Genomic DNA, 23,224 nt, shown 5'->3' on the forward strand with positions numbered 1-23,224 from the left:
CCATTGCTCAACCATCCGATCATCCATCCATTTCTTACGTCTATCCCAGCTTTCACAGGGCCAGAGAAAAATAAAACTGTAGTCATACATGAGTTCATGTCTTTTATGCCTTTCACTGGTTTTCCATCAGTGTTTTGGAAATTTTGGGGGGTGTTCAGTGTAAAACATGAGAAGGGCAGTATAGGTCTGAGATCTGTTCCCCAGCAGTGTGTCGATTTTTTTTGTTTGTTTAATTTCAGTGTATCTAAAAGCTGCAGAGGTGCAGGGCATGCTGTTTAGCTTAGCATAAATACAAGTAATCAAGCTTCTTCTTCAAGCTAGTAATTAGGCTTCTTTAAGCTTGTTCAGAGCTTATTACTCTGGGTTTTTGTTGCTCTAATAATCACAACATAGCATGATAATAAGAAAGGTAGTTTTTTTAAAAAGTATATTTACATTTTTTTTTAAAAAAAACCTCTGTTTTCACTCTTAATGCTATTAAGCTAAGCTACTGTCCTGCTTCCAGCTCTGTATTTAATTTAGCTCACAGAATTAATACATTTCTCTAAATTGATTGTGTTGTACTTGCACAATAAAACTGGCTATTTTTATTAGTAATACAATTTACTAATTTTATTTCTTACACCAATCCGTCATAATGCAGAGTCAGGTTAGATGCTGGAGAAATACTCTAAAGTATGGATATCATGTTTTCCATAATTTATTTTCTATAAATGTAATACCTAAAAAAAAAAAAAAAAAAAAAAAAAAAAGACTCATATCACTAATGGGTCCGAGTTAAAAATAAACTTGAAAATGATCGTAAGATTTAATGTTCTGTTTTTGACTTTTTTAAATTTATCAGCCAGTGTGCAAGCCGACCACAGACCATGAATATTTATTTCACATAAACAAAACAAGATGCTTTATTTCTTCTTCGAGAAGAGTTACAATCAAACATTAAAGACAAACCCATCTCATCTGCACCCCTTAATTACTGTCCTGTCCTTATGTTAACAAGCACAAATACTCAAGAACATTATGGGCAACATTTCCATGAAAAACAAAATAATTCAGATCTATTCCAGACAAGTAGTCATATTATAGCTTTTACAAAATTTACATGCGTTATGTTTTCGTTTTTCCCTCCCATTTAAAATAACTACAGAAATAATGTTTTATTTCTCAGTGTTACCGCCACCTGGTGTTATATAAGTGAATTGCAGCTTTTGCACATCCTTGGTTTTTGTCTGTACATCACTGGGTTTAAAATCTCTGCATAATGATCAAATTAAGCGGTCTGTCAGGTTTACCTCAATTTATTTTATTTTTTTTATTTACAACCTTTAAACAGTGCAGCCAATCCAACGAAATCAATAAATAAAACACCGAACAATGACCAACAGAAAATTTGGGAACATCAGAAAAAGGACATGCAGCTAGTATAAGATTGTCCAGCAATACCTAAAAAAGTCAAGCTGACCCTTCATGCTTTACATCCATTTCATCAACCCAGATTAGATCCAAAGAGAGTTTGTCTGGTTCTGATACACGTTATGTTCACGCTGCTTTGTTCATGTAAAAAATAACAACAAAGGTTTTTCCCTGTCTTCATGTTGCTTCAGTGCAGGAGGGATGTTTACTTGTCCACCGGTGTCCAACAGATGCTTCAGGGGAGTATGATCTAATTTGCAGTAGCCTTGCGTTTGTAACCAGTGGCACACCATCTGCCACCTTTACAATAAGGCACTTGTACGCAATTAGAAGTGTCAGTAACGAAGTAAAAGGACTGTCATACTGGTACGAGTGGCATACATTAACAAGAACAGTGTGACAAGCAGGTTAATGCAGTCCAACAAAAAAAAAACAGATGTTACCTGGTGAAACATCTTTACATTACAAGTCATGAGAAAAATATGGCGGCATCACTCAGACGTCACATTGTAACTAATTCACTCATTCGTAGCAGTTTAGGTTTTAAATTGAGGCTACAGTAAGTTTTCATACATATTAGATTTTTTTACACTGTTATGTCATCATAAGACATCCATAAAAAAATCTACCAGAAATTTTCATAAACAGATGAAGAGCACACGATACCTTAAATATTGCTTTTTTTTTAAATCTGACACATGCGACAACAGTGCTCTGGTCGTGGCTACGGCATGTTATAGGTTGTATTGTGGTTTCTTGTTCTTATTCAAGTTACTCAGGCAATTGAACAAAGCCCTACAAAAGCTATCAATGAACTTTTTAAATGGCTTCTTGAGCCAACCCAGAGTAATCGTCGAGCCCAGAAGACAACACATTCATCGAAACACGAACATCCACCCACCCAGTGCTTTAACCAGTACTAAAAAAAGTCCTTTATATATAGAAAAATGCATTTTCTTTTCATTGCCCATATGAATCTTCAGTCTTACAGTAGTTAAGGCAAAAAGGAGTCTTTGTCATGGGCACTGGCTTCTTTACTATAATATCCAGTATATCTGTGTGTGTCTGTTAGGATCTGCATGTGGTGCTTATGCATGTCTTTGATTTTCAGTCCTTCTTTCTGATGTCAGACAGTGAAGCAGCAGTGAGGGCTGGGGAACGTACTCAGCAGCTCGACTGGTTTTAATGTTGTCGTAGGCCTTCAGTACAATACTATGATATTGATTTAGACTAAATAAGCTATGTAAGGCCTTCAGTAGGCTACAGTATTGAGAAAACGCATCAGTATGTAAGCAATGATGAAGTGAGGTGTGCACAACATTTCGTGATCCCAGTCTCTGTGCACGTTTTTAGTCAGTTAATTCAACAGCAAAGACATAATGAGTGCTGCACATGGTGATTTTTTTCTTTTTTTTAAAGTCAGGGCATCAAAGCAGGTTACGAGGTCCCGTCGCTCCAGTGTGTGGCCCATTCCTTTTTTTGGACGCCTCCTGACTTCTCAGTCTGAAACTGAGGCCGGTCCTCGCGAGGAATCTTCACCGCGTGGTACTGAGGCAGTTTGTCCTTGTAGTGCGCCCGTCGGAAGAAGCCACACTATTGACCCAGGGAGGAAAGTGGGTCGGAGTGCACACAGAAGAAGGGAAAGATGGATGGAGGAGGCAGAAGGGAAGGAAAAAGAATTAACCAGTGGCACTTTTAAGGGACTGTGATAACTACAGTTGTTAAACTGTGTTTGAGGAGGTGCTGTGTTACTCAATAGCATGCCTTCTAAGAAAAGTATCCACTCTTATTCATTGCGTTTAGGTAAAGCTTTATAGTGCATCTCACAGATAAGAAGGCAAAGTGATTACCTGATTACCAGCTGCAAACAAAGTGACTTTTTAATAAAAAATAAATTTAAAACAGCACACCAACCAAAAAGCACACTCTCATGCTCAACATTTATAAACTTGCACCAGCCTGTAGTGTCTGCGATTAACACACCAACACACTGAAGTACCGCTAAGCAGATTTACACTCATTGAAAGGAACAAAGACATCCACTGATCCTAACGACAAGTTCAGTCTGGCACCTGGAAAAGTTGATCAGTTATTGAATGCGTGTCAAATCGTTAATAGATTTTTAGGAAGAGGGGACCGCGTAGAAATGAACAGTCTTCTGAGAATGATGCCAGAATGAACAAGTGCAGATAACTGAAAAGTAAGAGGCACAAAACACAGCACAGCAGGCATGTTAAAGCCTTGAAGGAGAGATGGCTGGATGGTGTTCAACAGGCACAGATTAGGTGACTAGAAAACAAAGGTTTTAAATTATTTTACAGAACAAAACACCGAAAACAGTTTCATTGAACCAACAACTGAGACTAGCAAAGTAGCTGCTCATGGGAGACATTAATATTAAAGGTTGTTGTTAAAATAGGAGACATTTAGGCTAATACCTAGCATTAAGCTATATGTGCAACTAGCCACCTATGTAGAGATAGCAGATATGTGTTTCTATAATAAAGTATGATGATTTCAGACATTTTAGGGGAAATAAATACAATTTAAATAGCTTTTTTAAAATTTGGGATCAAATCATGAATGTAGGCAAAATATACGCTAACTGGCCACTTTACTGGGTACACCTGTACAGATGCTTGTCAGTTGAAAAGTCTTATCAGTCGGTCACATGGCAAGATCTCCGTATATTTAGGCTGACAGAAATGGCCAAGATGACCTGCTGACATCTATGTCTTTCATAAACTGATGATTTGCTGGGATTTTTCTACACAACCATCTCCAGGGTTTACAGAGACAGTATCCAGTGTCCTGCCTTGTTGGCAGAGGAGAATTGCCAGCATCCTTTGAGCTGATGCAAGGCAAAATTCAAATAACCCCTTGTTGCATGCAAGGTATTCAGGATAGCATCTCTGAATGCACAACTAGTTGAACTCAAGCAGCAAAAGGCCACATTGGCTGCTGCTGTCAGCTAGGAACAGGAAACTGAGACTGCATTTCACATGGGCTCATCAAAACTGGGCAACAGAAGATTGGAAAAACTGATGAGTCTCAATTTCTGCTGCAACATTCAGATGCTGGAGTCAGGTGACCAAGACAGATGACCAAGTGTAGCCATAATCTGATGGCTGCTTCCAGCAGGATAATGTTCCATGTAACTCAAATAATCTGAAACTGGTTTCTTGAACCTAACAATGAGTTGCCTCAACAAGCAACAATCACCAGATCCCTTTGGGGTGTAATGAAATGGGAAATTAGCATCATGCGTTTATAGCTGACAAATCTGCAAAGTGTGTGATGCTATCACGTAAAAATGGACCATATTCTCTGCGGAACGTTTCCAGGACCTTTTTGAATCTGTGCCATGAAAAAATAAGGCAACTCTGAAGGCGAAAGTGAGTGCAACTAGCGAGGTGTACCAAATAAAGTGGTTGCTTAGTATAAATGTTTTACCTATTTAATAAAGGTTTAATTTAAAAATGAACAGACACATAAAATATAACCCAGAGAAATAATTTTATACCACCTTATGGAGGTAATAGCCTCTTATTTTAATTCTCAATCTGCCTGCAAACATTGTCCTGTAAAAATGAGTGATGGCAGAAACTAGAAGCCATCTTTTGTCTATATTGAAGAATAAAGTAGGAAAATGCTAAGAATCTGGTAAATCTGTCTTTTTTTGTCATTATAATGTTTTTTCTTTCTACTAATAGAAACAGGAACAAAGGTAAAGAAGGCTTTGCAAGAGATCAGTTCTCTTGTATCTCACGTGTCACTGCTATGATGCCACCTGAGATCATCTGAGCCTACATTTGCTGTCATGCTGTAATGAACACCACCGGCCTTCGAGTGAATTGAGGAACAAAGGCAACTGCAGGTGAAGATTTTTACCGCTTGGAGTGAGAGGAGGAGGGGAGAGCAGGCCAGAGGGGGGTATACTTTATATTATTGTTCTGTCGCCTGCTTCTCCGCCTCCGAGGGTTGGACCCCCAAATGGGCACGGTAGTACTCCGTCTCATAATGATGGCGTCGCTCACTGCGTTTGAAGAACCCACACTGGGGCGGGGTAGTGGGGAAAACACAGATATATAACAGAGGGGATTCCCCGATAGAGGTGAGGAGGAAAGAAAAGGGAACAAAACACAGATTGGAGCGTCACACAGAGGACAAACACGAGGACAGAAGAGGAAAGGCACAGGTGAGAGTGAGCTGGAAGGAATAAAACATTTGCAGGACAGATCAGAGCAAGGCAGACTAATAACGGACGGCCCAGAGTGAAGGCAACTGCAGTGACATCAAAGAAACGTCACTCAGGATCCTGCAGCTGTTGAACTTTGATGGAAAGGAAAAGAGTACTTGAGGACTAGTTAACTTACTTTACTAAAATATTCCAATTTATTGTGACTCCTCTTCCACATTTCAGGTGGAACTATTATTGCTTTAAATCCACTGCTATGCAAATGAACCCTGTAAGTCTGTAACTGTATCCTACATGTTTTTGGACCTCTATATCATCAATCTTTAAATTGTAAAAGTAACTTTTGAGCAATAAACTGCAAAAATGATACACTAAGAATATCATACTCATGTGTTATGCAAACAATAAGTCATAAGTGCATAAATGCAAATTGACTGTACAAATATGATTTCATTTTTTGTGCATCTAAATTTTCATGGTTTTGGCTTCAGGGTTAACATCTTATATGACCTGCGATCCATCTTAGAAAAGTGCTCACTTGCTAGTTAGCTAGCACTACTTTAAACAAATACAGAATAAAAAAGACATAAATAAAATAAAAAGACAAAAAGCACAGTGAAAAAGTAAAGACAGACCATTTGAGATCTGATGGATTACCTTCCATAGCATGAGGACCAGCAGTGCCAGCAGCAGGACACCTGCCAGGATGGCAATGAGGATGATCCACCAGGGGATCCAGTACTGGTCAGTAACACCGTGCTCGGGATAAATCATCACTGAAACCTGATAAGGAAGAAAGGATATTCAGCTCAAAGCTTGAAGCAATGCACAAACAGCAACTTAACAGTAAAAATGTTTATTTTTTTAAATGAATGTGTGTGAAGTACCAGTGCAGCAGCATCCTTAAGGACAAGATGTTTGATGCTGGACTTCACAGTGATGTTGGCTCTGACCAGCAGCTCCAGAGCACTGACTGCTGGGAACTCCTAAGAGACAGACAGAAACAAAGCAAGTAGCAAGTTTGTGTTTAAAAACAAGGAAAACTGCACCGAGAAACATTAAAATTTTAGCCAAAGCAACATAATGTTGGCTCTACTAATTACATCATATAAACTATTCACACAGTTTTATAAAACTAGTATTAGAGCCAAAACTATGAAATAGTGAGATTCAAAGAGAAAACAAACTAGACTATTTCCTTTAGGTGCTTTGCCGATCCCTTATTTCCTAAGGGATCACTACATGATTAAAGGAGGAGATACAAACAAGGCAAATTTAATGACAAATTCAATTTCAAAATTGTAAATAAATTTCTATTAAAAAAGAGTTTCCAGTCAATTTTATTAATGTTTGATGGAAAAGCAAACTAACATATTCACATATTCTTACTCTTTGATCTCAGTTAATATTGAAAATTGAAAGTTCATTTGACTTGGTCGCCAGACATCGTCTGTAACATACGAGCTTCCTGACATCAGTCGTCACTGTGTAAATGCTTTCTCTGCAGTTATCACTCACTCGCTGCTCGCTGCAGCAGCTGTGACAGTTGGACTGAAGCTGAGCTTGAGAGTAATATTCAGAAAGGTGCTGATGTAATATTACCTCTATGAAACTGCTGTTCCACAGTCTGGCGTGGATTTTAAGCACAGCCTGACCGGAGAAGCTGTGGAGAGGACACTGGAACAGCACACAGCGTGCTGACCCCAGCAGGCAATCCTAGTAAACAAAGTGACACCTGAATGTAAACTGCTGTGGAAATGAAAGAGGACTACGTGTTCACATTTTAAAACTGTTGAGTTGTTTGAGTGCATTGGCAGTAATAACCCACGTTCTGGTTGTTTCCCTGGCTCTCTGCTTCTTTTCCTTCTTACCAGTTTGAGCGACTTGCGTCTGTCTGAAGCTGCCACAGCAGGCGTGGTCTGTCCCACGCTGCCTTTAGTCATGATCTGACCTTCCTCCTCAGGGTGGGAGCGGCGTTTTCGCCCAACCTGCTGAAATAGATGCATTTATATGCGTGTTTCAACAAAAGGTTCAAAAAGGTTTTGTCAAAATACAAAGAGACAGCATATAATATATTATAAAGGTTTTTATTTTTCAGTTACTTCTCTCCTAAAACAGTGTAAAACACAGAAAAAGAGAAGATTAAATGAACTGCTAACATACGTCATTCAGCACTGACTTCTGGACTGAGTCCTTTTATTTCTGTCACTTGCTGTTAAAACATGGACTTGTGAGCCTTTTTCCAATGAAATAAATTGCTCTTTAAAAATATTGTTTGCCCTGAAAAATTAAAAAAAATAATTTTGAGAAAAAATGCAACTGAAATATATAAAATTATTATTTATTCAGGGAAACATGACTGGTACAAAACAAATGTATACCAATCAAGTACCTTTCATTTGACCAGATTCCATTAAATGTAATGCTGTATGTAACGATATATCATGAAAAATTAACATGTACTCAAATTAGTTAAAGTCAGCATATATATTTTTGTGTGTATGTGTAAACAAATGAGCCAGTTCAAAGTCGGCAGTGACTTGCTCCGCCTACCCCGCGACTGCCCGGCTCTGCAGGCGAGGAGCCCTGTAGCGTCAGAGGATTCAGAGCTGATGTAGGGCTGCACTGTGTTTCCGGGTGGCCTTGAAACGTCAAGCTGGCAGGATACAGGAGCCATTTCTCATTGGCCAGCTCATAGGGCCACATAATGTTGAGGAAGGCAGAGCCAAGTGTCTGGAGAGCTTGACCAGGATTAGCAACCTGACAGAGGGAAAAAACAGAAGCTTACATTTAATAAAGTATTTTCATAGACGTTTCCGTCTTGGGTCCTTTTTTTTGCTATTATGAAAAGATAAAATAAACAAGACGGACTGAGAGAAGGCAAACCTCTCTGGGCAGTATTTACTTTTAAGGAGATAGTATTGTATTTTGTAAATATTCATTTTGAGTTCTCTCTTGCTTTTAAAGGTACATTAAGAAGTTGCAGTGCAGTAAAAGCAAGTCCAAGGAGCATGCTTTTGTTATTGGCCCCACTGAAACCTATTTTAATATACTTATAATATATTTTTTTCTTCTTTTTTTTTACATGTAGGTGGCAAAACGGCATCCCAGATAGCCACAAACTCTTTTCTCACCACAAACTCAAAATCCACAGCACTGCCGATGTCGTCCAGACTGCTCATAGCACTCTCGCCCCTCACTGCACCGCTGAAGAACAGCTTGTCGGGATTGACGCGCCTAATACAGAAAGTACAGTGACCATCAGTGTGTCAGAAGGCTGGAAACACAAAACTTAACATTACTATCATTACATCACTGTCTATTTCCTCACTATTCAACCACTTTTATTGATGAGCAAGACTGCGTCTTAAAGCGAAGCATTCATAATTGAATTTAAAAACCTTTTAATAAATGAGCTAAATATTATTAAAGTACATGTTGTTTCATTTTAAATTCTAATAATAGTTTTCTCACTTCCAAAGGTCATTCTCTGGTTAGAGAGGTATAAAGTGAGCATATTTCCACTTGTTATAATGGTGCAGGCATAAACACATGAAGTCCTGGTTTTAAATCTTGAACCTCAGTGTGGAAAAAACACAGCTTCAGCGAAGAGTTGGAACAAGCTGATCAAATTTATGTGACAGATAATGTGGAATGAAATGATTTTATCAACCATAAAGCATGTGAGGGTGTTTTAGTAGACCTACATAAAGCAGCTTTACTGCCACAGACTCTTTAATAGACTGAAGGTGTTACTCACCCACTGACAGATAGAGGGAGCTCTATCACAACTTTAGCGTAAGCTGTCACAGGTACCAAGTCAGGCTGTTCGCTGATGCTGAGGACAAAACGATGAAAGAACTCAGATGAAAGTCAAAACATAAAAAGTAAGAATGTGATCTTTGTTGTCACATATCAGGGAAAATGTAGAAAACTTACGTTTTCAGAGAGAGCTCAGCTGTCAGCTCGGTGGTCTCAATCGTGATGTTAGCTGTGCTCAGACTGATGGAAAATTTCAGCTGAGGGAAAAAAACATGAGAATAAAGTTTTTTAAAATATGTTTTTGCTTCTTTTGTTGAGTTTAACAATAAACACACAGTTTTGTCTTACTTTAGAGTTTCGTTTGACGGGGTTTCCCAGGTCGCATTCAACCTGGGAGCCATTCTGGTTTGCTTGACATCTCATCTGCAGTCAGATCAGACAAATACTATCAGAGGAACACGTCATCAACTCTAAAACGATAGTCTGAGACTATATTTAGCAGATCTCACACCTGCTCTGGGATCCTGGAGCCGGCGTATGACAGTGTGTTTGGCAGGGAGATAATAAGCTGAGCAGCATGAGCATCATCGCCATCCTCCTCGGGGTAAAGAGGGTCAGAGGGCATGTTAGTGACGGTGATGTCCAGCACCACCAGCCGCTGATCTGAGAGAGAAAACACCTGCACATCGTCCTCATCTCTGTATGACGGCAAAAGAGGCAAAAAAGACAAAACATTTTTAAAGAAAGGCATTTCAACATAGTCTGAAGGTTGAGCAGAAATAAGCTGAGTAAGCAATCTTAAGATAATTGTAGATTTTTTGTGGTAGGGCTGTAAACTGTAAACTCTTTATTCCAATATGACACTTTGTCTATGCATTCATCTGCAGTGATAGCTACAGAGGAGCTTTTGGGAGATTAGTTAGAAAAGCTTGAACCCTTTCAACTTAACATTACTTCAGCGTAAGATTTATTGTTATTTATTTAATAATAAATCATTAAAACAATAACAATTTAGATATGATACCATGCTGTTTCCTGAAGATTTGTCATTAATCATCACTATCATCTCAGTCAGACAATAAAAACCTGTTGGGGTCTCGGGCTGCACAGCAGATACTTACTTTGGCAGAGGGATGAAGAGGTCAGAGTTCAGGGGTCGAGTACCAAACTGGTAGCTTAGCTTCAGGTTGCTCTGGCAGATTTTGTCATTGCCGCATCCTTCTCGCAGAAAGTTCACCTTCAGGGATTAAAAAAGACAAATATTATGCTGAGATCAGGAATTCAAGAGTTTTAATAGTTTTAAACTTTTGTGGGTTTTTATAATCTTATGCCAAAGAAATTGCTCAATCATTTGATTAACGCTGACAACTCATTTTATGCTTTAAATGATTTATCAGTTCACTAAATACTGCACTGGGTGCATTGCTGTATGCTACAAAAGTGTATATGCAGTTGCAAAGGTAAGTAAGAGATAAGCTTAATGAGGAGCCTGTGGTTGAGTTGAGTTGAAAACATTTAAAAGCAGCCCAAGTATAAGAACAGGTTTAAATGCTCTGTTTTGAGCTTATTTTATGTGTCACAGATTTGGCTTAAATGATTCTTGCTGAGTCTAAATTAATGAAGAAACACAATGTTGATGGAAAGCATTACATAAAGCTTTGGCTTGTTTATGTGGTAAATTATGAGCAGCAGGAGCTCATAAAAATTAAATCATCCTTAAAAATACTTCTTTTCCTATTTTGCTGCAGACCTCAGAGTGGAGCGTATTGGAAGGGGAGACATTGAGTATCGGCGGCAGCTTCTCCAGCCTTTTTGCAGAGTGTCTGCGTGGCGGCACGGGCTTGATAGTGTGGGTTATGACCAAAGAGATGGGACGCAGTTTGTCACGGATGTTCTCCTGCACAGAGGGAAAATGTAAAATTAAACTTCTGGCCAAAGTTACAGCAGAAAAGAATGAAATAGTTAAATAAAGCAATGTCTATTCAACTCAGCATCCTTTTCAGACTGGGATACTCCATACAAATCTGCCTTCCACAGTAAAAGAAAGAAACACATCCATGAAGTTAAGTTACTGACATGCAGCTGGAAGACAGCGTTGGTGCACACAGCGTGACGCTGCCGATTTAGCTGCACTTCTTCTGTCTGTGTGTACTCCGGCTCCAGTAAACTGCGGCCCAGGAAGGTAACGCGATGCGGGAGGCCCACCTTCCTGCGCTCTGTGTCTGCTTCAAAGCGCACTACGAGGGCTTGAATGGAATAAAATGGGAGAGCATATAGAGGGAGACAGATGGGTTGAAATACAGAAATGTCAGGACACACACCGAAAGAGCACTTAAAGAACCCACCGGGGACAGAAGATATACTAAACCCATCTGAGGAGGTACAGTATTACACAGCTGTGATTTAATCATAATAAGATCTAATGTTACCTCACAGATAAGGTTACTTTCTACCGTAAATAGAAATGACTCCTGTCACTATGGGGAGTGATGTAAAGCCCCGCGAGAGCAAAAGACAGAAACAGTCGTGAAAGCCGATGTGTGACTTACTAATGTGTGGAGAGTAGTGAGTTGGGTACGCTACGAAGGTGAAGCAAGCCTTGACCTCCACACTAAAAACAGAAAACCACAAAGAGGGAAAAAGACATGATCTTTAGGAGCTTCAGGACTATAGAAGAACATTTCTTTAAATTTTTTTATTATCAGTTTGTTTGGTTAAGTTATCCTATAAGTTTAGTGCATTATGAGTGAGTACCAGACTCCATCTCTGCCTTTGCAGTTGGACTGCTCCAAATCTATTTGTGGAGGATCAATAGTTATGTCTCTCTTCACGTGGATGACAGGACGAGATCTTGAGGACACAGGAAAACACAAAGAGACAAGAAAAAAGAAAACTTTTAATAAATTATTGATAATATGTTTTCATCCCTTAGATAAATGCACTGTCATCAAAATGTTTTCGGAGGTGTTCAACCAAAATCTTTCCTCACCTGAAGAGAACCACTGAATCGTTCAGCGAGCCCACTGCCACATCTGGGTAGTGATTGTTGTCGATATCCAAACCCCCTGAGATAGAATATCCAAAACGTCTCACATCAAAGTCCCGGCCATCCAGCACCTAATGGGATGAAGAGCACTCAGTTTTGCCATCTCTTTCTCTCATTCACTCCTGTTGATTTCGACCTTTAATATTTTTTTGCAGTCGCTCATATCCAAAGCAAACTTACCTGAGCAGGTTTTGTCTCAATTCCAGATTTTGAGCCTCTATAGATAAAAACTTTTCCATCTCCATCAAACGGTGCTCCCACAGCAATATCTGTATAGATGTCAGACAAACTGGTTTCCAACCCTACATTCTTATTGTAATGGTTTAAACCATAAACCACAGTTTGATATAGACAAGCAGAAGACTTTCAACACATTAAACTGTTTCACTGTTTCACTGCTGGAACCATTTAATGTTTTCCCTTATTTTCTAATATTTATATTCTGTTATACATCTATTATATCCTGATGAATGCTCATATTAAACATGACCATCATCATCCAGTCAGTGACTTATATTTACCATCACTCACAGTCGTTGGGTTTTTCATTCAGCGAATCAAACAGCAGAAGTTACCTTTTAAGATTAAAACATTCTGAGTCAATAAAAAAGTTTTTCTTGTACCTCCATATCCGTCCTGGTCCAGATCTCCAACGTTGCTGACTGTCATCCCAAACATGGAGTCGTACGTCCCGTTGAGACGGATGGGCCGAGCCTGATCATCCCAGTGACCAAACGGGTTTAGATACACATAAACAGCTCCACCAATCTCTGCTTTACGGTCAAAAAAGTTAGGAGCTCCAACAATCAGGTCCGTCCAGCTAGCAAACAGAGGCGGAAAAGTAGAAATGAACACTTCCTTGAACAAGTCTCTTCTAATCTACATTCACAGTTGCCCTTGAATATGCATTTTATGCATTTTACACAGGAAAATGCTGTTGCAGGATTTAGGTGTTAAAAAATATTATCTTATGTTTATAACTTTAAGAAGAATTTGACGTTTTTGTGTAGTACATGGCTGTGAATCCCATTTTCTATGGGTTATATGATTTTATGATGGTCATCCTGACTGACTTCATATTTAGCCCTTGCTCACCCATCACTGTTGAGATCTGTGGTGGCTACTGAATATCCAAATGAAGAGGCCAGCTCCTCCCCCCAGAAGATGTGCTGTGGCACCAACCGGTACACATTGTCTTTCTTCAGCAGCACCACCGCCCCGGTGTGATTGGCTCGGGGAGCACCGGCCACGAAGGTTAGTTCTCCGAGACTCATTATTCCCATGGCAGAGTCAACAGAAAACCCTAGAAGATGAGGAAGAAAAGAAAAGCAGAGGAGCAAGGAAAGAAGGAAGTGTTATGGGTTAATATCGAGCGTGGGGTTCAGAGGATCACCTCCTCTGAGTGTGCCATGTTCTCCTCATCTTCTTACTAATGAAATGTGGGCCTTAAGTGACTATTGATTTTGTGCCTAACTCATGATGGGTGTAAATGTCCTGTGTGCTGTGCGTGTGAAAGGCTGTGTGTCTAGTGGAAGCAAAAAGGCTGGTTGTGATAGTAACATGAGATGTATTGACGTTGGCCTAATGTCTCCTGAGATTCATGATACCAAAGCTCTGCACTGGTTGCCTCTGGTGAAGGCGGTGTGTAAACATGGTGGGTGGACGTTAAGCAGATTTATCGCCTAAAGCATCTCCTCTTCTCTGTGAGTGTGCTTTGTGAAAAGAGAATCTGCATGTGTGTGGAGGAATTTGAGGATGTGCATGCATGTAAATCAGGTAAAGCAATTCAGCGTGTATATAGAGGAGGAAGGATGTTTGCATCATGTGCGGAATATTTCTGATCAAGCTGTGAAAAATGACACAAAACATATGAAACATTTTTCCTGAACGCAGGCATTTTCTACATGCACTCGCTATGCTAGACTAAAAAGCAGGCAGCTGGTGCAAAAAGTGAGGACAATCTGTCTCCATCGGGACATGAAGGACATTTGTTAGTCCTGAGTAAACATGCAGAAGGAGACAAGACAGAGACAAACAGTGAGCAGCTCCAGGGTGGCAGGTGGGGAATGCAGCACTGCAGCTTCTATAAAACCAGCAGATGTGGGAACAAGCTACAACTTTTTCCTTGCAGGCTTTTAGCTCACAAGCTTGCAACATGGTAGAAACTAAAGCTAATTAAGGAATGAAAGGATAAGGAAAAAAGTTTTTGCAATGTTAATCTTAATAAATTGCTTAGTTTTTATTTGAGTTAGACTGTTAGACAGAAAAAAGAGACGATTTGGAGAGCTCAATGGAATTTCCGATATTTATTTTTTTATTTCTTTATTTTAAATATTCTCTTACCTACCTGCAAAATATGTCCTAGCCATTGGTTTAGTCAGCAAATACTCGAGGTTGTATCTACTGATTAGTCTCCAATGATGTACTCCTTAGTGTCCTACTCATACTATATATAATTTATTATCCACATTTTATTTCATTTACGTTTATATTTTTCCTCCTTTGGACCAGAGAGTAAGTAGCTGACAATAAAGGATGTCAATTAAAAAGCTGTTTTGCTTTATTTTGTTTTATCTATAAAATAAAGGTGCTCACACCTCCTTTGATTTACAATAACTAACTGCTGTATGATGCAATATGAGTGTAAGTATTTTTTACACATACTACTTCTGCATTTGACATAGTTTTTGTTAAATAAATCACATGGTGTATTATGTCATGTGTGATATACATCTTAAGATGTATTTGCTATATTTTATTTATCATAACTCTTTTTGCCATGGCTATACATTTTAAGTAGAGTTTATTTCTTGACTAAAAGCTTCTTTAGACGAAAAACTGAGCCAAAGATGATACTTGTAAATGTTGATGCTTCTATGTACTTGTTGTTTCGACACTGACTTTTCTAATTATGGTAACTACTCGGGTGCAGCCTCAGCATTAGTCCCTTTAGCTTGTAATGAAGAGATTCTATGTGTAATGTTGGATTTGGCCTTGATGGAGATAAAAACAAAGCTTTCCTTTCATTCAGAAGGCCATCACTTCTTTAAATGAATACTTTTACTGTTCCTATTGGACACAATACAGTGATATTTCAGATCCAACAAAAGCTGCAAATTCCTACAACAGTCTCTGTCATTTTAGTAAGCATGCATAGGTGTGTCGTATCATCTGGTTAGGATCAATGGAAGCACGTGGGTTATAAATGAAGGCTAAAAGGTCATGTGGGAATTAGTGTTGTCAAGGAGACGGCTCAATACGGTGAGTAGGAGGGTAAGCAGGATTGGAGGAATGTGAATAAAGAGATTTATAGCAGATCCACACACTTAGAGGAAAAATAATGACCGGAAACCCAAAATAACAATGAATAGCTCCTGCTCAGCAGACTGTGGATCACTAACAACTGACACTAAATACTGAGAAATTTATCACAAAGCATCACATCGTTATCTTGATAAAATGTATCTATTGTTTGAATGAAAATATCAGTGTGACAGTGCACCACTATTGATTCATTTGACCTTAGGCCTGTACTACAAAGTGAGTTCATCATACCCAGGGCATTCACTTATCCAGTCAGGATAAGCATTCACATGAAGCTAGGTATCAACTTGCTAAACTAAACCAGGATTTTGCCTGCACATTCACATGAAAAGGGTGGTGTTAGCGGCATCTGACTGATCATAATTATGGATAAATGTATTCACAGTAGACCCGTTCATTTTTTTTTCAAAGAGAAATGAAGCTGTACTTTGGAGAAAATATGAAGTTCAAACATGTAATACAGCTTTAAGGCAACAAAGTATGTGTGAGAGGAGCACTGTAGAGTAATACAGTTTTACTTAAGTATGGGCTTTAAGTGCATTGGTCAGTAAGACGAGAAAGGAGTGACTATATTAATAAAGTTTAGCCTACTTGAAGCCTGGAAGAAAAGCTGGCAAAAAAGCTGACGGTGGAACTCGACAGACTTATCACATCACAACACTCTCATTAAGAATCTGATAGATTACAATCAAGAATCTCATTAAATTTATATGTAAAGGACAGTTTTAGTTTTTAATCTTTCAGCTGCTGGCCCAGTGGTATTCAACCCTTAGACTACGTGCAATTTAAGCCCAAAAGTAAAAACAGGTGCCCTATTTTAGGTTCATATGTTAATGCTTATAAAATAATAAAAGTGTTGTAAAAGTGTTTGCAGCCAACAGGAAAAGAGTTTAAAGTTACATCGAAGAATCAATATTTATTACTGATACTCATCAAAGACATTAGAACCTATTAAAAAACTTTAGAAACAGAGGATTAAGGGATCTTCAAGAACTGGTAACCCTCTTGGTAACCTGGCAGGTCAATAGGCAGTGATTTTGCACCTGTTGATCTCTAATCTGGAACTTCTTCACAGCCTGAATTACCATTTTGATATACCCCAGTGAGAAGTGAACCACTTTTGTTGTACAAACAACAACCCTGAAGCATCCGGGGTAAGCAGAAGTCTTCGTAGTACAGGCCTCTTACCATTATATTTGAAATACTGTACAGACATTTGTGATAACCAGAGTTACTTTTCCTCTTTCACCGCTGTTACACTGGTATTTTTGCTTTTGAATAGAGCTTAATGAAACTTAATTGCTAGCCATTCCTATTGATGCCAAAAACTCCATCAGCCTTCAGGCCATCATCCAGATTTCAATAGTCAGTAATGAAATACATACCACACATAACAAATATATATAATATTCTCATCCACTTCAATTGCAGTTGGGTTCACTGCTTGTTAGCAAAAGTTAGCGTATTAACGTGTTAAAAAATTTAGCACTGATTGTAAATATGTTAGCATGCTGATGATGTGCCGCGGTATATCCTCGCACAGCTGTGGACTCGTCTTGTATATTAGTTAAACCATTTAAAACAATTCGGTTTAGTATAACTGCAACTACTTAAAGTGAAACCACCACCAAGATACCCTGGAAAGCTTCATCCGGACAGACACATGCAAACTAACAAAAGAGATCGACAGACAGAACAGACAAACACCTCCTGCTACCCAAAGAGAAGGCCATCTCTTCTGCAACTCTATAACTGTGCCAAAAATATAAATTAAATTAAATTAAATTTAAAAAATGAAATAAAAAAGGAGGTATAACTTTGGATGGCTGTCTCTTTTTAACAAAGATTACACACTAAAATCTATATAGACAGACAGACTGTGTAACTGATCAGAAAGGATTAAGACAAAGACGGAGAAAAACAAGATACTATGTCCACTACAAGCCCAGTCCGGTCCAAACGACAGCACCTCAAGCCTACAAACCTAGGTAGCTATTATGAGCTACATCCTCAAACGATGTGGGCCGCCTTGATGGTTCCAGAGTTTTGTACAGCAGCGCATCTTCAACGGGGCTAGCCATGAACAAGAGCCCTATGGCCCAAAACAGGAGGAGAAAACAGAAAGAAGCAGAAAGAGGAGCGTGGGGAGGGTGTGATGGAATGGTGAAATGGTGGTGGGGGTGGAAAGAGGAAGAAAAGGGGAGAGGGAGGTGCAGGTGAGAGGTTGTGATTGATTGCTTTCTGTGTGGTGCTACAGTGGTTTGTCCTGCAAAACCACTGGGTACCTGGTGGAGAGATGACACGTCAGGCTCAGACTGTACACCACTGACATTTCCAGACAATGGGCGGTAGCTGGAATGAGGATGACATCAAGTATTTTCCCTTGTTTTCCCAAGAATGTGAGCAAATAGTAGCAACATGAGGACTGATCCTGTCAGGCTACATGTCCACCCACAGTCAAACAAAGGCTGGAAAAATGAGGCGGAGTCCTGTTCAGGGCTTCATGAGTCATAAATTGCTGAGCTAAAAGTCATGTCCAGGAATAGTAGGAACACTACAAGATTTTCTTCAACCAATCAGAGGCAGTTTTGTTGCTACTGTTGCTAATTCCTGTGGTTAAGTCAGCCATGTTGGGGTACAGTCTAAGTCCTGGTGTCATCCTCCCCCGGCCCTCTCTATCTCTCCTGTGCGCAGGCAGCAGTGAGCAGGGAGGGCAAATCCTACCCAGGTAACTGTGGTAGGGCACAGGGATGAGCTGGGCATTAAGTTGTTTTTCATCTGCCACCTCGTAAGGTCCGTCGTCATAGATACCGAGGTCAAGCAGAGTCTGGTTTAGGAGCTGAACACGCATCTCGCCTGGAAAGGAAATAGGTGAGGGCACAGCACGGTGACAAACACAGATTTGCACATTATCTTAAACAACAGGGACAAGGTCATAGATACACATGCTCACATGTTGCTTCCCAAATCCAGCATGTGACAGAATTTAGACATTTTAGAACAGGCGTTGTGTAAATTCAGCTTTTATTCCATAAAGCAGCCTTTTATTAAAATATGAATCTTCCAGAAACTGATGTTTGCATCCAATATATCTTAGACCATTTATATTAAATGGATTAAGCTGTGCTGCATAATTTCAGTGTTCAATCAATAGATTGGCCTATAAATTAATTGGATTGTCCTGTTAGTAGTACTTATTTAATTAGACAGTTTCATTGCATTGCTTTTCTTCTCTAGCATGCATTAGCTGCAACAGGAGTTTCTTCTCATATTTCTTTTACATTCGCGGTAAATCGTCTTTGCACTGTAATAGAACAACACTCAAGAAGGCATAAGAGAAGGAATCAGTAGATACTAAAGACAAAAACCCTACTGCCAGTTCCTTCTGCTTAGCATTCATCTTTATGAATGAAACGGGGCATGTCAAGAAGGGATCCATCTGAAAGATGATTTCCAGCCCTTCGTCACCCCTTGCCTGCATTTTTGTGAGCAGTACATTCAATCCCAAATCACACTACACAGGTTTTCCTCTGGTCTTCCGATTAGTAAAACATAAAACTCTAAATAAAGGCTTCTATCAGTCGGTCACATTACCTTTCCAGTTGTATGTTCCTGGAGCACCGAACAGAATGAAGTTTTTGTCTGGGGTGAAACTGACAGACAGGCCCTGCTGACAGAAACCGAACTGCTCGTGTCCCTGTGGCCGACCCTCACAAAACTTCCATTCCCCTCCGTCCAGGTCATCTCGATTAGTCAGGTCCTCACTCAGGACATAGCAACGTCCAATGGGATCCCGAGTCTCTGATGACTGGTTTACACGTTGCCTCAGTTCGTATAGATGAGCGCAGGTCTGGTGAGGGGGGAAAAACGCATTAGGGTTTCCTGGATATCAGTTAGCCTTTGATTTTTTTTAAAGAATATGATACTATGCAACAGTGTAATGACCAAATTAGTCTTAAAGTCTTCATCATTATAAACAACAACTTGGCAGATGAACCAAAGCTAGAAATGCACAATGTCTGCTCTTATATCTCTTGATCATCAGCACAACATAAATTTACCCAATTTGGGCATTTGGTACTCACCACAACCTTCCCTCCAATGCCCTGACTCTTGACTGTAACTCCCAGCCACTGGTTGTCCTTGCTCTCTCTGTCCCACCTCACTGAAAGAGAACACAGAGTGAACTGTCAGTCATGATGGCTTCCATATTGTATTGTTTTCTGGTTACAAGCAAACAGAACTTTGTTATTTATTCACTTCACCTATTAGAAGTGTTATTTCACTTCTCACTTCACAAAAACGAAGCAGGTATCTTTATAAATATGATACAGTAACAGCATATATTTCCATGATGCTTGTCAGAGAAACCATTAATATTCTGCCTGGGATAATGTAGTTTATAATAAAGATAATTCTCTTTGACCGACAGAGGTCCAGGTGTTATTTAGATTTCTTAAAGCCCAAATTGATGTGTTTAAAGTTTTGTCTTTGGTTGAAGTGTTTAATTTCACAGTACAGAGAACAAAGTGAAACACCAAGAATAAAAGTCACGTCATAGTTTGGTTGATGAATTGACAAATGAACCGACAAGTTGTTTCAGCTGCACTTGAAACCCACCGTCTCCATCGATGTCAACCCTCTCACAGTCGTACTCCTCTGGTGTGATCGGACACCTGAACAGGGCTCCTGGTCGACTGCCCGTCAACTTACCCTGCCCTGCCGCCCTTGGAGCTCCCACCAGTATCCTAAATAAAGGAAAATGAAAGGAAAGTTAATTGTAAAATCTGGTGTCAAACGTTGATAGTGCATAATACAAATTAAGGTTTCCTCAAAGCTGTTCTTCACCTTAAGTTGCCATTACTGTAAAGTACAATTACCTGCAGTTCAAGAGACACCCTGAACACGAGGCTACATTCAGTAGAGTATGTTATGTTGCCTGAAATATATTTATGACAGCTCTGAGAAATCTATATCTAGTGTACCTTGTTTGCACTCATATCCAACAGCTATTATCAGTTGTCCCTAAATAACAAGGCCAGGAAAAGTTTTATTCTCAGTGAGGTGGTTGCTGATATTTTAGGGCCAGTGTCACGGCCCTCTGCCTTATTAGGAGTGGCTGATTCAGGCCAGGATGCTATTTAAAAACCGAATGTTCACATTCCACCCAACACTGTCAGTCATGGCATATGCATGGAAGCGAGACATGGGGAAACACAGAAGACAAAGCAAAAAATAAAGAGCAGAACAGGAAGCCTGAAAAACAGATACCGAGGTCTACCCTGCACTGCCACCGAACTGTGCCTACAGGTCTAATTATGACAGTGATGTTAGCTATGTCAGTGCTACCCTCAGCTGTGCAAATACACCCTGCGCAAAATACTCCAGCCAACAGCTCTCCTCCTATCTACTCCATAACTATCTACTGTTATGTGCGCACTTAAATTAGAGCTATCACTGTGTGAGGGAAGACTTTAAATAGAGTTTAACAAGCTAGAAGCTTAGCATGGATCAGGCAAGAGTAACTCTAACCTGGTGTCTCAGTGTTTACAACGAGGCAGCTATAACAACAATGCTAGGTGCAGAGCAACTCCTCTTTACTGGATAGTTCAGATCAAAATATGCTCGATAGCGTACACTGCGTACATTTTACTGCACTGCATCCACTCTGCTCCTGGTAAAGTAATTGGATCAAAGGTGCATCATTTCCAACCTTATCCAGCTTTATCTGTAACACGCGTAAAGCTGGATGTGGCGTCAGGCACACAAGCAAGACATTATTACATTACTGGAATAACACGAAGCCTTTCTAGTCATCAAGATCTTTATCTAGTCTTTTTGATATCACAACAGTGCATTTAAATGCATCTCTCAAAGTTTGATGAAGATTTAAGCCTTAATTATACTTTTTGCGTCAGTGAGTCTGATGAGGACCAAGTTACATGAATTTCGTCATCAGTCAGAGAGCATGGAGGTCTATGCAGATGTCCATGTGCTTGCCAGTGTTTTATGACAATGTGGACCAGCTAACCCAAGACTTTATATTAGAATGCACCACCTGCACATCCTCTCCAGGTGGACTTCAAAGAAATATAACAGGAATGACCACTTGGCTTTTCCTTGATTGTCTTCTGTGGACACAAACCGTCTGTCCATAGAAGACAATCAAGAAGAAGCTACAAGCAGCATGGCTTTCTGACAGTTAATCCAGATTTAAATTCTGCTCTGCTGAATTATTATTTGTGATCCCAGAGGAGCTGAGGATGCATTCACGTCGCTAAATTGCTAACAGCAAAAAAGCTAAGGGTTATTTTGTAACTGTAACATGTAAACATGTACGCTATCAACAGAATTTAGATAATGTACCTTGCAAACATTAATACCTGCAGGTATTTATACAGTACATGACTAATTAACTAATAATAGCACATTGACATACTAACTAGGCTAATAACAAGTTGTTGCATGTGCCAGTTGTGACTTTGGCTCAGACAGGGTGTTCCTGTCACAAAAAAGCTGTACTAGCAAGCACACACTAGCAATTAAAGTAAATCAACTGCTGGATAACATAAAATGCTATATTATTTGAACATCATTTCACCTAAAAGGAATTGAGATATGATCAAATTACAAACGAGTCTTCTGCAGAGCTTTCATGGTCTGCATTCTCCACAGCACAGCACTCAACCCGCAACTATCAGTTACGACCACAGTTTGTTTCTTTTAACAATATTTATTTCTGATAGGTGAACAACAATCTAACATCAGGAAGAAAACGGCTGAGCAAACTACAGCTTTTGTAGCGTAGGAGTGAAAGTATGGACAATACTTTTATTTTTTTATTGAAGAAAAGAGCAAGTTCGCATAGGTAATGTGCCAACAGCATCCAGGGCAGAAACAACTATACACTACTGTTAACAGGACACTGGGTTTTTTGTTTGTTTGTTTATTTGTTGGTTGGTTGGTTGGTTTTTTTTTGGCAAGCATCCATAAAGAGAGCACGTTAACACAAAGCTAGTGAGGAAGATCCCAGAGTGATGTGGAAGCTGAGTGTATGCTGACACGAGTCCAGCAACCAGAGCCTGATCTTCATCAGGTAACAAAGGCAGTGAGTCAGGTTCAAGCATAGCCTCTGTTTTTGCAGTAAAATTAATGGCAAATGCTGTGAAACGCACTTTGGGATGGTTTCCAGCTTTGCTGTTGGCTTTGAGTTCATACTCAAACACTAAAAAGCAGCTGTTGCATAGGTGCTCATTAGGACAGGAATTTGTGCAAGTGTGTGAAACTGCAGCCTTAACTTTATCTTTTAAAAGATAAAAGTAATTATATGAATAGGCCATGTTAGGTAATGCAAAAGTAATATAATATGTAGTGTTACAAATTAAGTAACATTATTAATTAACAGTATTAACAGTATTCTGGCTGAGCAAAGCACACATAAGATCCAAAATGTTCAAAATGTTGATCTTAAAATATAAAAC

General features: G+C 39.4%; 1 protein-coding gene across 5 annotated transcripts in view; it reads right to left on the bottom strand.

Moving 5' to 3' along the window:
- Positions 1-861: 861 nt before the first annotated feature.
- The window catches only part of itga7 (integrin, alpha 7), a 34,683-nt gene continuing 12,320 nt past the window's right edge, over positions 862-23,224 (bottom strand). Inside the window, exons 2-26 of one of the 5 annotated variants that reach the window (XR_014800313.1) lie at positions 20,364-20,491; positions 19,829-19,908; positions 19,338-19,593; positions 18,468-18,599; positions 13,515-13,722; positions 13,043-13,239; positions 12,600-12,688; positions 12,363-12,490; positions 12,128-12,223; positions 11,923-11,984; positions 11,450-11,619; positions 11,124-11,270; positions 10,495-10,610; positions 9,885-10,071; positions 9,722-9,796; positions 9,551-9,630; positions 9,372-9,449; positions 8,746-8,848; positions 8,165-8,371; positions 7,483-7,602; positions 7,214-7,327; positions 6,499-6,597; positions 6,269-6,394; positions 5,305-5,469; positions 2,922-3,006 (exon numbers count right to left, since the gene is read on the bottom strand). Coding sequence is in view for 4 of the 5 variants with exons in the window: in XM_084929546.1 (XP_084785672.1) it covers positions 2,851-3,006; positions 6,269-6,394; positions 6,499-6,597; positions 7,214-7,327; positions 7,483-7,602; positions 8,165-8,371; positions 8,746-8,848; positions 9,372-9,449; positions 9,551-9,630; positions 9,722-9,796; positions 9,885-10,071; positions 10,495-10,610; positions 11,124-11,270; positions 11,450-11,619; positions 11,923-11,984; positions 12,128-12,223; positions 12,363-12,490; positions 12,600-12,688; positions 13,043-13,239; positions 13,515-13,722; positions 18,468-18,599; positions 19,338-19,593; positions 19,829-19,908; positions 20,364-20,491 (3,154 nt within the window). In the remaining variant the exon portion in view is untranslated. Of the gene's footprint in view, positions 5,470-6,268; positions 6,395-6,498; positions 6,598-7,213; positions 7,328-7,482; positions 7,603-8,164; positions 8,372-8,745; positions 8,849-9,371; positions 9,450-9,550; positions 9,631-9,721; positions 9,797-9,884; positions 10,072-10,494; positions 10,611-11,123; positions 11,271-11,449; positions 11,620-11,922; positions 11,985-12,127; positions 12,224-12,362; positions 12,491-12,599; positions 12,689-13,042; positions 13,240-13,514; positions 13,723-17,727; positions 17,836-18,467; positions 18,600-19,337; positions 19,594-19,828; positions 19,909-20,363; positions 20,492-23,224 lie in introns of all 5 variants that reach the window. The other 4 variants (XM_084929548.1, XM_084929547.1, XM_084929546.1 and 1 more) reach the window with 4 other exon arrangements.

Source organism: Perissodus microlepis, chromosome 5 (assembly GCF_051167445.1).
Source record: "Perissodus microlepis isolate ML-2025 ecotype Zambia chromosome 5, ASM5116744v1, whole genome shotgun sequence".
Classification (NCBI taxonomy): domain Eukaryota; kingdom Metazoa; phylum Chordata; class Actinopteri; order Cichliformes; family Cichlidae; genus Perissodus; species Perissodus microlepis.